Source organism: Lasioglossum baleicum, chromosome 1, assembly GCF_051020765.1.
Source record: "Lasioglossum baleicum chromosome 1, iyLasBale1, whole genome shotgun sequence".
NCBI classification, from domain to species: Eukaryota; Metazoa; Arthropoda; class Insecta; order Hymenoptera; family Halictidae; genus Lasioglossum; species Lasioglossum baleicum.
Window position 1 is genome coordinate 15,764,058 of NC_134929.1, and position 15,163 is coordinate 15,779,220.

The window sequence follows — 15,163 nt, forward strand, 5'->3', positions numbered from 1 at the left end:
AAACTCGATTTGAAAAAATGTTATTCCTTTTTCGACTTATTTTTGCATGTTCACCCCCTGCCCGGTTGTACTACGATTTCGCAAACACCCTGTATATAAATCCCTGCGTCTTTCGTATTTTATGTTTTTCCCGTAATTTTGTGTTTTGTTAGATAAGGTATACATATGCATTCGCAAGACTTTTTTTTGCTCTGAAAACCTATCTGCTTCAATTTTTCGAATTAATTAATTTTAATCAATTTTCAGGCTTTCTCTCTCAATGGAAGTTCCAGGAAGCAGAAAAATTCATTTCCGACATCCGCTCGACATCTCACTCGAGTTGTGTGGCACCACAGCTCCAAGTTTTTTAGTAAAGCCCATGGAGTGAAGATGGTTAGCGATGGTAAATGATAGAAAGAAGAAACGCGAGAATTTATTACACAACCCAATATTTTATAGATAATGAAAATACGCAACGTGCCTGCATTTCGCTACTTCCCATATAGATAGTAAAAAAATTGTTTAAAATTAGCACGAATTAAGTAACGGTCTTAGGAAATACACTTTCAATAAAACACTGAAGACGATAGGGAGTTATTGGGAACAAAATTGCAAAGAAGTTCGAAATGGAAAGGGTTAAAGGCATGTTTGCACCACTGCAGTTTTCGATTATAGCAATTCGAGCACGTAATACATATTATGCTGAAGTTACCACGGACACCGACTAATCGGAACAGATTGCCTTTTAGAACCAATATCCGTGACGAGTTTCTGATGCGACCAATTTAACGGTGAACACTATCAAGCCGGATAGCGTAACTCGACCAAAGATTTGTCGGGAGTATCGGCTCGTAAATCGCGGATCGATTAGGGCTCTGTGGAGCTCGCGGAAGGATGTGCGTGTTTAGCCAACGGCTGCCGCGCCGGCTGGGCCGAGTTGAAGCGGTTTCTCGAGTTGATAAGAAAGAAATTCTCCCGGTGGCACGAAGGTCTCCACTCTACACAGTAACGGTATCTACTAGAGCGTAGTCGAAATAACCGGAGGTATTACAACTTACCGGATGATTAATTATGCATACCACAGAAAATCGGAAGTAAAATCATAAGTTAGCGCAGTCGCTATACAGGGTGCGGCAAAATCCGTGATATGACCAAGGACAGGTGTTGCAATCCGCGCGAGACATAAATAACCAGACTCCGGATTTTTATGCATTTATCAAGGAATTGGCTGGGTGATATATGAAACAATAGAAGAATTTAAAAATCTAATTTCGTTTTATTTATAGTTTTATGTCGCATCAACTGCTAGGTTATTAGCGGTATCATAAAATAAGTCAGGATTTCCCAGATAACACAAAGACGTCTTAACGACGTCTGCTCCCGAACGTCTTGTGTGTTACAAAACAGTACATCTTTAAGACGTCTGTTTGACCATCGCGAGGTAATGTGGGGTGTCAGGGAAGCTAGCTTCAGATTTTTTGAAAGAATTTTTATATGAATAAAATTAAATCTGCTTAGATACTTTTTATCCTGTGTTACTGTTTATCCTAAATTTATTAAAAACGAGGCTAATTATGAAATTCATTTGTCGGGGTCTAAGAGACCCCACCTTACTATTTATGTGTTATTAGACCTTACCTTGTTTCGTCCATAAGAAGTCTTACAGCTCCATAAATGTTAATTAAATATACATATGTGACAAGGGACTGGAAGGGTCCTGGTCCGTTTTCGCATTACAAATCACACGTACACAATGAAGTTTAATTATAGAAAATAACGTACGATCGGGTATTAATGAATTGACTCCCACAATATGATAAAAAAAGACAAATTTTTAAATAACCTTCGAAAGAGTTATTCATCGAAAAGCTTTACATGTACAGTAAATTTGAGCTAAATTGGTTCTTGTTTGGTGTCACTTTAAAGAGAATATGTCACCAATAAATTGGTAAAATTTCATTAAAATTAAATAAAAAATGAAGAAGTTTCATTATTGCACTAGTATTGTCTCACCGATGCGCTAGTGTTTGTCGCGCCTTCGGCCGCGCGGTCCGTGTTTACATCTAGTAGTCCTTTTCTACATTCGGTGCGGTAGATGCGGCCACAAAAAAGATAGTATCACAGCACAGAACCAAGAATTGGCTTTGATTGGGACTTTACTGTACAACGTTTTTCAATTGATAGTTCCGAAATAATCTCAACACATATCACCAAAAAAAGTCTGCCAAATGGACTTTTGCACTCACTCAATGAAACAGTAAGTGGCGCTAACTTATGGGACGACCTGATATTATTGAAATTGACATTCTGATACAACCAAGAAATAACGCAAACACGTTTAAGAAATACTCGCTGCATCTTCTTGGGGATAGAGTTCTGTGGCAATTAATAATTCATTGTCCCAGGAAACGGGTTAGAAGTGACGTTGCCAGTGGTGTTACGCCTTTCGACTTCGCTGCGAACATTAATCAAGCCGTGAACACGGAAGACGTTCGGCGTTCTGCATAACGAGCCGCGGATGCGAGACGTTACTGCGTACCGTTTGCCAAGATCCAAAGAAAAGAGAAAATAAGAAAAACCGAAAGTGTGATACGGATACACGAGAATTGGTATAATTTTAACTGTAATCGACGCCGAAAGTAAGTCAATGCTCCGCATTGAATACTTTAATTGGAAATAAACGATGTATGCCTACTTCTACCATATACAGTCGGGAACATTTATTATTAAGTGGATACTCTTAAAAATCGCACACCTTTTTACAAAATTGATCCAAAAGACTTTTTGTTGTGATGTTGTGTGTGAAGAGAATGAGTAAACAAATATTTGTTTAGATTGCAATTGGTAGGAATCATAAAAAATTTTTTAAATTATGTTTTTTCAACTTTCTTATCTGACAATGAGCCTGTAACGGTAATTTAAAAAATGCATTTTGTAGATTTAGTCAAGAAATGAAAATGACAGGGCTGAAACTCTGCGACTTACACCCTCAAGCTCTCATCTTTAAACGTATGTAGCTCATGGCAATGTTAAACCGATTTTTATAAAACTTTCATCCTTAAGCTCTTTATCCACATACATAAGTCAATAGCTTTTTGTCGAAAATTCCGAACTCTCCATCAACTAATGTATAAAAAAAGTATCTGATTCTAAAACAAAGTGAAGGTGACCTTGAAATCTCTGAAAACTCTCCGGCTGCGAAAAAGTGATTACCCCCATATTATAGATCTCCCTGACCTGAATAACTTTTGTTCATGAAGTTTTTCAACATCTCCAAAAATAACAGAGATGTTCAAGTGCTAATTTTTACTGGACCACCCTGTCTAACCAGTGGCGGCTCAAGTCAAGTGGAGGCCCCAAGCGGTAAAAATGTTGGGGCCCTCAAACTCAAGTTAGGAACAGAAGTTGCAAGAAATCTCTCATAAACCTATTAACAAAAAAGAATAGTAATGAAAAATTTCATACCGTTACACATTAAATAAATGTATTTGAAAATTCATAAATTTATTTAAAATTCGGGGACCTACGCGGCCGCTTAGTCCGGTTACCGTTAGATCCGCCACTGTATCTCTAACCTACTCTTTTTCTTCCAATTTTTTATAGTAGCAAAACGTATTACACGATGAGTACGTCCGAGCATCAAGAGTTAATTTCATTACATAAAGATTCACGTATATGAAAAATGGACGAAGCCAACAGTCCAGTTGTTATATAAGGCAGTTCGCAGATCGGAAAAATCGACGCTTGATGTGCGCTGGTATCTGCCAATTACGAATATTTGTGAGATATCATCGATGGACAAGAATAAGTTGACTTCCATAGCAAGCACAAGGTAAGTACACACGACACTCGTTCTAGATATGTGTGTGCTTCGGAAGCAAGATACATACATTGGACAAGATCGACAGATTGCAATATAAGCGTTAACAGTTCGTTTAACAGCTCCGATATTTAGATTATCATCGGTCGTCGTCGATGCGATGAATTTCTTCGCGGGTGATACCTGTCGGTGAGATCGGTCGTATGATATTGGCTGCGGTGATCGGCGTTGCGGTATCTTCGATACAAGTTAATAATTGCGAAACACTAACCGGTTAATTGGCTTCGCTACATACTTTATCAAACCGCCTACGAGGTCGAGAAACTCCGCGATCGAGATAACGATCGGCACCGTGCACGAGGACGGAACCCGTAGAAAATGACACGGTTCATCGTGAATAGAAAGTGTCGGGTTTTCATCCACGAATATCATCGCCAGACGCCATTAAGTCATTGACAATGTATCTGCGAATTTTTTACTTCAACCTATTTGGACCTACCGTACCATATGCAGCGGGGGACCGTTAATTTTGGGCCTAACACTTTCATAATATTTTAATGTTATATTACTAAATTTTCTATAAAATTAATTCTCATACTAATTATTTTAAAATATTGTTTGGGTGCCTACTCAATTAATCCAAATTAACGTCAATACATGATTTCTCCTCTATTAAAATCATTAAGGGAAGAAACAACAGTCAATTTAGTTTCTATTTCTTGCAATCGATGCTGACAATTTTTACTTTGCATATAGATCCGCAGTCTACTCATCAACTTTGAACTATTCCATGAGGTTATTAATGAGAAACTATTACAGTACAATGAGCTAAATGATAGGCGATTAAATAAGAAGCTAATGAGAAATCTGATACACCGGAGAGTAAGTTTCGTATAAAAAGAATTATTCTATGTATCGATAAGATGCTGAAAAATACCCCCAAATCAAATTGATTTTTGGTTGGACCATTCGATATAGGACTCCCAAAGAAAACCCTCTGTGACAAGTTTCAAGTCGGTACCCCTACCACAAGGGTAGTTAATAGGTTTAATGAATTATTCTTTCTGTTCTGGTCAACAAAAAATTACGGAAAAATTCATGAACATTCTACCTAATGACACACATGACAGTGAATTATTTCAGAATTTTTGCTTGCAAAATCGATTTTTTAAAAAAACCGAAACCATAAAATTGCCGATTTTATATTCAAGTTGTCAGAGTACATACCACGTTTCTATTATTATGTTAGTTGTGTCTCATCGTGGTTATTAATGTGTATTCTTTCAGATTTCTCTAAAAAAAAATTGAAAATCTCCAAGAATTCGAAAAAAATATATATTTTATATTGAAGTTTTGGAGACACCAGTTTCAAAAAAATTCAGTAATGAGATATTGTTGAAACCAATGTTCGTAATTTTTTTCAGAATTTTTTATATAGTGCATCGTACTTAAAAAGATATTTCCAAAATACCATTTTAGGACTTGAGGTGTCGAAAATTGAAGATATTGTACTACCACGTAAGAGTTCTTAATCATCGACCCCGATAAAGTTGAAAAAATATGGGATAAAAGCACACGAAATTTGAAATTCTGAAAAATTGAAATTCCGTCTGGTGGAATAAGCATCCTAATCTTAAACGAAATCGGTTAAACGTGTAGAGTCTGTTCGCTTTCACTCACGCGAAAATGCTCTGAACGGAAGGATTTCATGAATTGAAAATGTAACCAGAAAAATGCTACGCTCCTTGCGAAGAGTAACGGAATCCCATCGCTTTCGCGAAGAATGTTGCAGAATTGCAAATTACTGATGCGAGAAAGTATTCGCATAACTAATAATGTCTCCGTTACGTCATCACGTGTTAGACATTTGCTATGGAAAAGAGAGCATAACACGCCGTTTCGTGTAGTTCAAGTTTTATTGCACCTGTGAAATAATAATAATTTTGTTGCATCACTGCTTTGAAATTGTTCGAGGGAGAAATCTTAGTTGTGTTTGGCAATTGTAAATACTGTTTATTTAGTTATTTGTACCGTAGTTCAAGTTTATCGCATCTTGTGAAATAATAATAATTTTGTTGGCATCACTGTTTTGAAATTGTTCAGGAGAAAAATCTTAGTTGTTTGGCAATTGTAAATACTGTTTATTTAATAGTTATTTCTACCGTAGTTTATCGCATCTATGAAATAATAATAATGTTACTGCATCACTGCTTTGAAATTGTTCAGGGGAAAAATCTTAGTTGTTTGGCAATTGTAAATACTGTTTATTTAATAGTTATTTCTACCGTAGTTTATCGTATCTGTGAAATAATAATAATTTTGTTGCATCACTGCTTTGGAATTATTCAGGGGAAAAATCTTAGTTGTTTGGCAATTGTAAATACTGTTTATTTAATTATTTGTACCGGTATTTCCAACTTTTTTCCATCTACTGCTTACTCGAACGTTAGACGATCGCATCTCTAAATTTTAGAGCACAGTATGGAAACACGCAATTCATTCTATCAATTAATTACCTGGCTATGCATCGAATGCTTCGGTTAATTACGGGAAGATGCATTTTGCTGAAGTGATTCCTTATCATAAACTTCATTGCTTATAATTCAAGGTTTCACGAAACTAATATTAAAGCTAGTGCATTTCTAGTGCTACTTTTGGATTTTCCTACCGAGACGAACATTTCACTTGCGATGACTACAATCATGAAGCATCTGTGTAATATAATTTGACGGAAAAACTACGTTTTTAAACTAAAAGATCCAATTCTACACTTCAAAGTCATTCGTTGTTTCTTTTTGAAGATCATGTGATACACCGTTAGTAATTACTAAGATGGTAATTATGAACTACTGACTGGATAAGTAACTGCTTATTAAGTACTTAATTATTAAGATGGTGATCATTAGACTGCGGATGTTTATGCAATTTTCAATTTTTATAGAGGAATTTTAAGAAAGTGGTACTATTTTCATTGGTAATAACATTTTTAGATCCAAGATAGATAAAAATTGTACTAAATTCTGTCAAGTTTGATATAAACCATAAATGGATAAATATATAAATATATTGTATAATTACTTAATTATCTATTAATTATCACGTACTCTTATAAAGAGTTTTAAAAAATGTATTCTTTCGTTTTTGTATTCGCCTTATTTGTTTAATTTCTTATATTACAAACATATAAAAAAATAGAAAAATGTGGTGAAATGATGAAGACACTGCACTTTCTAGGAAGATATAACACACTATCATGATCGACGGTTTATCATGGATGTTGTTTACATTCAACACATAATTTTTGCAGAAAATCGATAAACTTAAAAATTCGTAGTGTATAAATATGTACATACAAATGATACGAAACTATCAGGACTAGTTTCAAGTTTACTTTGCAACTCATTTAGTCTTTTTAGACTACATACTGATACAAAGTTCCGATAAAACTCTGTAGTTGAATTCGAATCTATTTTCAATATGCATTCTATTTTATTTCTAATTATTAGAGTGCGAATTGTAAAGATTCATCTATGAGAAATTATTCAATAAATTTATTTCTTTTGGTATACAGGGTGTCCCAGAAATGTTGTTCTTCCTCGAAAGGGGTGATTCCAGAGGTCATTTGACCTCATCTTCAACTTCTAAATTACTCGGATAATTACAATACAATGAAAATATTGTTAATTTACTAAAATGATTACCACTCGATACAGATATTTCTGCAATAAAAACTCTATTGAATAATTACTCTTTTCTTTTTAACACTAACCGTACCGAGCACAAAATTGTATACGTCGTTTTATAAAAATGATAAAACTGAATTATTTGTATATATAACGTAAAATATTATTTATAAATATAAGAATTATTTTATATATAATATATATACATATATATTATATATAAAAATTAAATTTATATATATATATATATATTACAACGTGTGTTCGAATGAAGAGATTTATTTAATAATTTCTAGTGACTACGATTGAAGAACTGCAGATGCATGCGTCTTCGCTAGCATCCGTTGTAACTTGTAACTGAATTAGTCGGTCGATGTCACTTCCCTAACCATAAGCCATGAGCGACGTGTTAGACGTTAGACGAACCTACTTTGAAGACTCACAACTTGTCAAATCATAATTCCACACATTAGGTTTTTGCAAAAAGCGTTCCGGATTTACTAGCGATCGAGATTATTCGACTTTCTCTTTTATCTTGCAGTACTTTCCGAGACAAGAATTGTTTAGACAAACCACACAATTAAAAATCACGAAATATGTCTGCCGCTTGGCTGAATGATGTACAGAGTGTTTCTTATCTGATGGTACAATTAGAAAGCAAGTGATTTTACGTAAAAAATAAATCAAAAATATATGTAGAATACATTTCTTTAATTCTTAACTGGACCTTCAAAATTATATAATACAATATTATATAACATAATACATTTATTCCTATCGAAATGGTAAAATAGAAACATAGTGAGATGGTAAAATTTCATCTAAATCCACAAATAGTTATACTATTTTTTATTAGTAGATACACATTAAACAATTTGTGTGACTCTGCGGCGCCGCTAAGAACTGCTGTACCATTATTCAAAGTATTATTTACATTACTAAATATGTCGGTATCTAATCAATTACTAAACGTTTAGGTATTGTGTGAGGTATTATACCAATTTAATATTTTAACACAAAATTTTAAAAATCATAGGGAATGGAAATATTCTAGCTAGGGAGAAATGTTTCATTTTCAAGTGAAAATTGCTTCGAGTGCAAAGGATTAATATAAAATTGAGTGGGCCCCAATAGTTTGCTTAATGGTTAATTGAGCCCCCGTTTCCGAGGAAATTAATTCTGGAAATACGTCAGGTTCATATGGATTGGTGCTTACTGTTTACAGAAAGTAGAACCGGTAGGTCATGCACAGACGTATCGGCAAATGCGTACACCATAGCTCGTCTATACTCGAAATATTTTCAAATTCGTTTTTTTCGGAAACGATGTCTCGGATAATAAAATTGTATCCTGCATTTTCCACTTATTTCTTCATGCAGTTCTTTATTTTGTTAAGTCAGTACAATGTCAAATCAGAAACTAATTATGTTTAAACTGATTCTAAAATACTTATTATTTTAAAAAAAAAGTTATACGCATAATAATGAGTTATATATGTATATATTAATTTACATTGTAATACTACTCCTTATTTTTCTGTGGTGAAGTGGATCTTTTTCAAAAATTCATATAACATTTATATTACGAGCCGATATATTCCACATAATTTTTCTATATATTACAAGCGTATTGTTAATGTACGAAAGCGCGTCTGTACTGTATACTGTATATACGTATAGAGTATGGAGCATACAATTAAGCGTGATGCCATCAAGCGCCACCTGATTGTTAAACGGGTCAATCACCGCGAAAAGAAACCATTTGAAAAGAGAGAAAAAACATTATGTCATCGTACCGTGGACTGATAGAATTAGAAAAAATTCTTTGAACGTTCGCCAAAAGTCTGTTGACCTTGGAATTCAAATTTGAACTAGCCGAGGTTTGCATAAACAGTTACGCGCACGCGATGGAATTAAGATAGAAGATAAAAACTCACCGGAAGAACTCCAACGGTCCGAATAATCTATTAATGCCGCAGACCAATCGGTTATATCTTCAGAGTTCGCCATAGTTGATCGACAGGATCTGTTGCTTCACCACCGATCCCACCGATGGTTGCTCGATAAATAAACTAGGATTTCTCCCTTGTCAGTGTAATATTGTATTGAATGTTTCGTGTGACAACCGAAACACAACCGCACTTCCCGCGTTATCGTTGAACGGAACACACGGCCGATGCGAAACTTTGCACAACATACGTGAGAGCAACGTTCTCGTCAGGAGATGAGAAACGAAGTCAGAGCACACACAGGCACTCAGAGCAGTCAATGATTACCTTACGACATCCAGTTCTGGTTTGCTGGTTCTCTGGTTCTCTCTATCCTTCTCCTCTCGTTTAATACCATTACAACACCACCTCACGCTCTTTCACGAGACTCACATATGTCCTGGTTGTCCTTGTTTCTCCACTTTCATTATATTTCAACGTACCTTTTCATTCTACTTACCGGCTCATTCGCACTGTTTATTTTTACGATCGGCTTACCACGAGGTCGTCTATCTCTACTATACTTGCATACGTGTGTGCGTCTCTGTGTATTTATCAACTGACGGCTACTGATTTAAATTGAATTGTTCCTCCAATCTATTTACTTATCTTTACAAACTATATTCGTGGAATCTTTTATTTTCTTAGATTTTTCATTAGTCAATGATTATTACCAAAATCTAAACATCGTCGATAACAAAGCGATGCTGTTGCTGATACTTGATAAACGGATCGTAAGGATTCAAAATTTTTGCAGATCATCTACTAGCATTTTTTGTAAAAGAACTCTTAAGTGTACGTTTCGTTATGCAAAAATTGAGAAACGAAGAAAATAAACAGATTTTTGTGAAATTTCTATTTTTCCATTTCCATTATTTACAGAATATATTTTCTGAAAAGTTTGATATTTATATATTACCATGTAACCTAATCATTGGTGACACTCTTTGTGCTTTGGAGATCAAAATTAATTTATTGATCGTTGTACATTCAATAAAATACAATAAAAAATCATGAAGTTCAAGAAAAACAACAGAATAAGATAAAAATGTTGTCTGTTAATATATGCAGTTTAACTACTGATAAAAAACAAAGCCTAATTAATTGTGCAAAACTTTTTCTTACTCGTATGACATTATTGTGTACATTATGTAACAATCATTGGTATATATAAATAAACAGGCTATTTTAACCCTTTGCACTTAGAATACTAAACATTTCTTTTAACCTAGAATATTTTCATTCTCTACTCTTACTCTACTCTTTAGTTATTTATTTGATAAAAAATGATTTGATATCGTAACAATTATGTTATCAGACTCGCTCAGAGTCGCCACTCAAGTGCCAAGGATTAAAGAAAGTCGATACAAAATTGATGTTTTACTTAAGGGGTACATAATAGTTTCCTTATTCAGAACTGGTATTTACTTTTTTACTTTCAAGAAACCAGCTGTGTTCGAGAAGTATTTTGCATTAGCTTCATTCACTTTCTTTTCTGCTGCTTGTGGATTTACAATTTCCAAGCCCTGTAAATAACGAATACTTTTCAATCAAGCGTAATTAGATTATACTACCTTTATAACGACGAATAAGAGAATAATAAAGATCAGTATTAATCAAAGTCAGTGGTCAGCAAACTACAGCTCAATAAACGGAAAATGACTTTCAAGCAACTTGGAAATTTTCATTTCATCTTCGAACACTTTTGTGATTGTGTATCGTACATGTTTAAAAAAAATGAGATGATTTTATTACAGATAGTAAGATCAACAACATTTGGAAAGTACCTATTAAGAAACTACGTACACGTACTGTTAGCGTTATTATTAATTTACCTGTAATGGGGTGAACGCAACGCTGGATGCTGTACCAGACACCTGCTTTTTGACTGTCGTACTTCCACCCCATTGCTGCTGTTTCTGTAAATTTTTCTGAAGTGTCTTTGATATTCGTACTTTTGTTTTTTCATCAATTTGAGGTAACCTAATACGACCCGTTCCTGCTTTGCCAATCGTACCACGCGTGTAACCGAGATCTTCTTGGTAGGCATCGTTTTCAATCTAAAAGCATATACAAATACGAAACATAAGAATACCATATGTGTAGTATTACAAAAATCTAAAATATAAACAAAATGAAACTTACGTCAGCGAAATTCATTCTGTTCGCGTGTTTTCTGAATTCGGTAATGGCATAACGTTCTTTCATTTTTCTTACGCGTCTCCCACCGCGCTTCTTTCGACCTGGATCGATAGGTTTCGGTAAAGGCTTTATAAATTTGACAGGTGGTGGTTCTTGAAGTTTATCCAACTTTTTCTCTATTTCTTCACGGAACATTTGACCAATATGACCGTCTGTACTTTCGTGACAAGCGTCAACACGAGCAGCTAACATACTTTTGGCTGCTACCAATCTTGCTGCTTTTCGCCTTAAGTCCTAAACAGATTAATCAGAAATAAAAATTGAACAATATACTACATTTTTAAAAAACTCAACAGTTAGAGTCTGATGTTTAGAGTGGAAATACGGAAGAAGGGAACAAATATTGGAGAAAGGAGGAAGAAAGAATGTGCATGATATGCGAGAGACATCTGGGAACGCTAAAACATCTAGCAGAGGACTGTGAAGGTGTAGAGAGAATAAATATAAGTATAGAAACGATAGTACAATATAAAAGAGTGGGAGAAATAGTAGACTGGCTTAAGATTATCAAGAGAAAAAGGAGAGATTGAGAGAGGCAATATTTGATGTAAGCTATTAGGATAGATTAGCATCTAAAAGGCAAGAACAGGCTCGTGGTGATATCCGAAGGAGTTGATCCGGAAGTAATGCGGAAAGCGGGTCATCGGATCAACAGAGTCTTCGGTCCATGGTGAGGAGAAAGGCTCTGAAAGGCGCCTGGACGGTGGGGTTTTCGTGGGTATGGACACAGTCCTCTTCCCGGAAACCGTGCCGAGTTCCATAAAAGGATAAATTAGCATCTATTATAGACAATAAATGGATAGATGGATGGATGGAGGGCCGGGTGATATAAGGCAAACATTGTAAATCAAATCCAACTTCTTGGCCGCGAGGCCGTAATAAATAAATGCTACTACTTGTACTACATTTAAAAATACGTGAAATACTCACAGGCGGAGTGTCTTGTACAATGTCGGAGTAATATATGAAACCAGTGTGAGGTAGAGTCGCCACTTGTGAAAACCCAGATAACGTCGTTTTCTGAGATCCTAGGACTAGAATGTTACATGCAGGCATTTTTGATAATTTAGTTAAACCTCCGGCTACACCTAAAATATAACAACGCAATATATTAATGTACGTATATGTTAGATATTTAAAAACTTGTACATGTTTAACACGTTCCGTGCTGAGCCGTTTTTGCTCTATTTTTCATTCAGGCCATTTGCTTTGTTCTATACTGCATTTTTTGTAATGCCTCATTCTTTTGGTGGGCATATATTCTACAGTTTTAAACTTGTTATAAATTAGATTTTTTAACGCATTAAATAAATATGTCCATCGGCACAGATAAATATGTACACGTGGCACAGAACGTGTTAAAATAAGAATAATGTTTTAAAACTTACCCATAATTTTTGCTGCGGTAGATGCACCCACTATTACAGACAAATTAGGCGCAATAAATGCCATTCTACTCTCTACATATTCAAATATCTTCGATTTGCAATTATTCAATTCCACTGCCATATCACAAGCTTCGCAAATTGCTTCCTTTTCTTCTTCTGTGAGTAACTGTCTGCAAATATAACACACATTCTTTCTTTTCTAATAGTAAGCTTGATTATTATTATTATATACAATTTATAATTTATTAAACAATACATTACCCTTGTGTTGTCGATGCGGTAACTGATACAACCATGATTGTTGCTTGAGTAAGAAACTGTTGTAATATTTCATTATTTTTTGCTCTGTCTAAATCATTTCCTAATTCTCGAACAGTCATTACATACTCCAAAGGACCAACAACTAACGACTCCAATTCTGGAAACCTTTTCGAATATTTGTCTCTTGCAAATCTATGTATAGTAGCTGAAAAATATAATCTCTACTATTGGAACAGCCACCCACAATATTACCAATGCATAATATTATCAAATGAAACAGATAAAATTAATTTGTCTGTAAACCATAAAACATGCAATGAGACTTTCTGGTCGGTTCAATATATGCGAGACATCTAACCAAACTTTGCTCGCATGTCAAAAACGTTCTGAATAAACAGTGTTATGTAAATTAATCAATATTTATGTTAGCTCCAAAAACAAAGACAAATAGTTTCTTATAGTAAAGCAAACTTATGGATTTTAATATTATGATTAGACTTCACAATTACAAAATCATTATAAGATTATTCAAAATTCCTAATAGCAATTGCTTACCTATTTCGTCATCAATATCTACAGCCATATTATTAGCTTCAACAATAAGTTGATATTCAGGATCAGACTCGACAGGTCCAATGATATCTACAGACTTCCTTGGAACTTTACTATATTTTTCAATATGAGACATTACTTTCTTCAACTGTTCCGAGTCGCCTAATCTCGCTAATTCTCTCACAGAAGCAACTTTTATTTCTATAATCGAAAAAAGAGATTATTAAATAAAAATTCTATAGCATTATTTACCTTGAGGTTAATTACCTTCTTCGATGGTTTTTGAGACCGAAGCCGGGATAAAATCCGGCTCCGGCTCTTCCATAATATGGTCGGAATCATCATTTTCTTCAAGATCTGCTAAAAGCTCGTCCGCTAACGACATGATTTCCCTACAGGAAAGATCTATACGTACGTAAATATTTTGCTAACCTCTTTCATCTCACAAATTGAAGCGTTCTATAGCAGCGTCATCTATACAAGCAGTAAGTTCGAAAACTAACACGGAATATGCTGCGGTGTTCTCAAAAACAAATTTTTAGTCGAACGAATACTGAGTATTTATATTTATATACTTATAGACCCGGCTTCAGATAACATGCCAAGATTACTTCATTTACAAGATGATGGATGTGGGCAAAGTGCTATGGTCTGTTGACCAGTATTGTATGTATCACGAAGCTAAACTGTACCTAAAGGGAATTGTCGCCGTATCTCATTCTGTATAAATATTTATGGAAACTGCAACTGTAACATATATTTTATTTTATTACTTTAAAGTTTTAAATTTAATTAAAATTACTTTAAAATTGTATTACTTTATATTTTATTTTATTATTTTAAATATGGCTAACTCATTTCATCAATTATAATTTGGAAAAAGTTAAATTTTAATGTAGACGTTGATAATATATATGAAATCTGTATTTATTTCCTCACAACTTACTTTATTTAAAAAAAAGAATAGTAAATACAATATGTATATGCGTACATATGTGCGATATTGAGTATTATAAAATACTTACTTGTGAAAAGATATACTTGTATCACGGTTTTGTCGTTCCTTACAATTCTTTATGCAACAAGTTTGCAACATTTTTCCAAATGTTTACGAAATAATGCATAAATATAAATATGTATACTTGTATACCTCGCTTTTATATCGCAATCCACCATTTTGAATTATCTTGTGACGTGACTTGTGGGCACCAGATACTCCGTTATCTTGGAGCACTGGTCTCATACATGGTCTCTGTGGGGCGCTAACGCCCCAGAACCGACGGACACAAAA

The 15,163-nt window shown here is 34.4% G+C and overlaps 3 protein-coding genes across 6 annotated transcripts in view; 1 reads left to right on the top strand and 2 right to left on the bottom strand.

Moving 5' to 3' along the window:
• Centrocortin (cerebellar degeneration-related protein 2-like) overlaps positions 1-9,558 on the bottom strand; it is a 115,205-nt gene extending 105,647 nt beyond the window's left edge. The window contains exon 1 of the mRNA XM_076419935.1: positions 9,419-9,558. Within this exon, the coding sequence (XP_076276050.1) occupies positions 9,419-9,491 (73 nt within the window). The 5' untranslated portion in view covers positions 9,492-9,558. The remainder of the gene's footprint in view (positions 1-9,418) is intronic.
• Positions 1-10,900, top strand: part of LOC143206999 (uncharacterized) — a 121,165-nt gene extending 110,265 nt beyond the window's left edge. For 2 of the 4 annotated variants that reach the window (XM_076419960.1, XM_076419969.1), the window contains one exon: positions 247-10,900. The gene's annotated coding sequence lies outside the window, so the exon portion shown is untranslated. The remainder of the gene's footprint in view (positions 1-246) is intronic. The other 2 variants (XM_076419978.1, XM_076419987.1) reach the window with 2 other exon arrangements.
• On the bottom strand, positions 10,894-14,257 carry Prp31 (pre-mRNA processing factor 31). Its single transcript, XM_076428673.1, has 8 exons — positions 14,140-14,257; positions 13,876-14,073; positions 13,321-13,525; positions 13,060-13,229; positions 12,602-12,759; positions 11,615-11,905; positions 11,305-11,529; positions 10,894-10,995 (listed from the first exon to the last, which is right to left on the bottom strand). The coding sequence occupies exons 1-8, from the start codon at positions 14,255-14,257 to the stop codon at positions 10,894-10,896; spliced, it is 1,467 nt and encodes a 488-aa protein (XP_076284788.1).
• Positions 14,258-15,163: the final 906 nt, after the last annotated feature.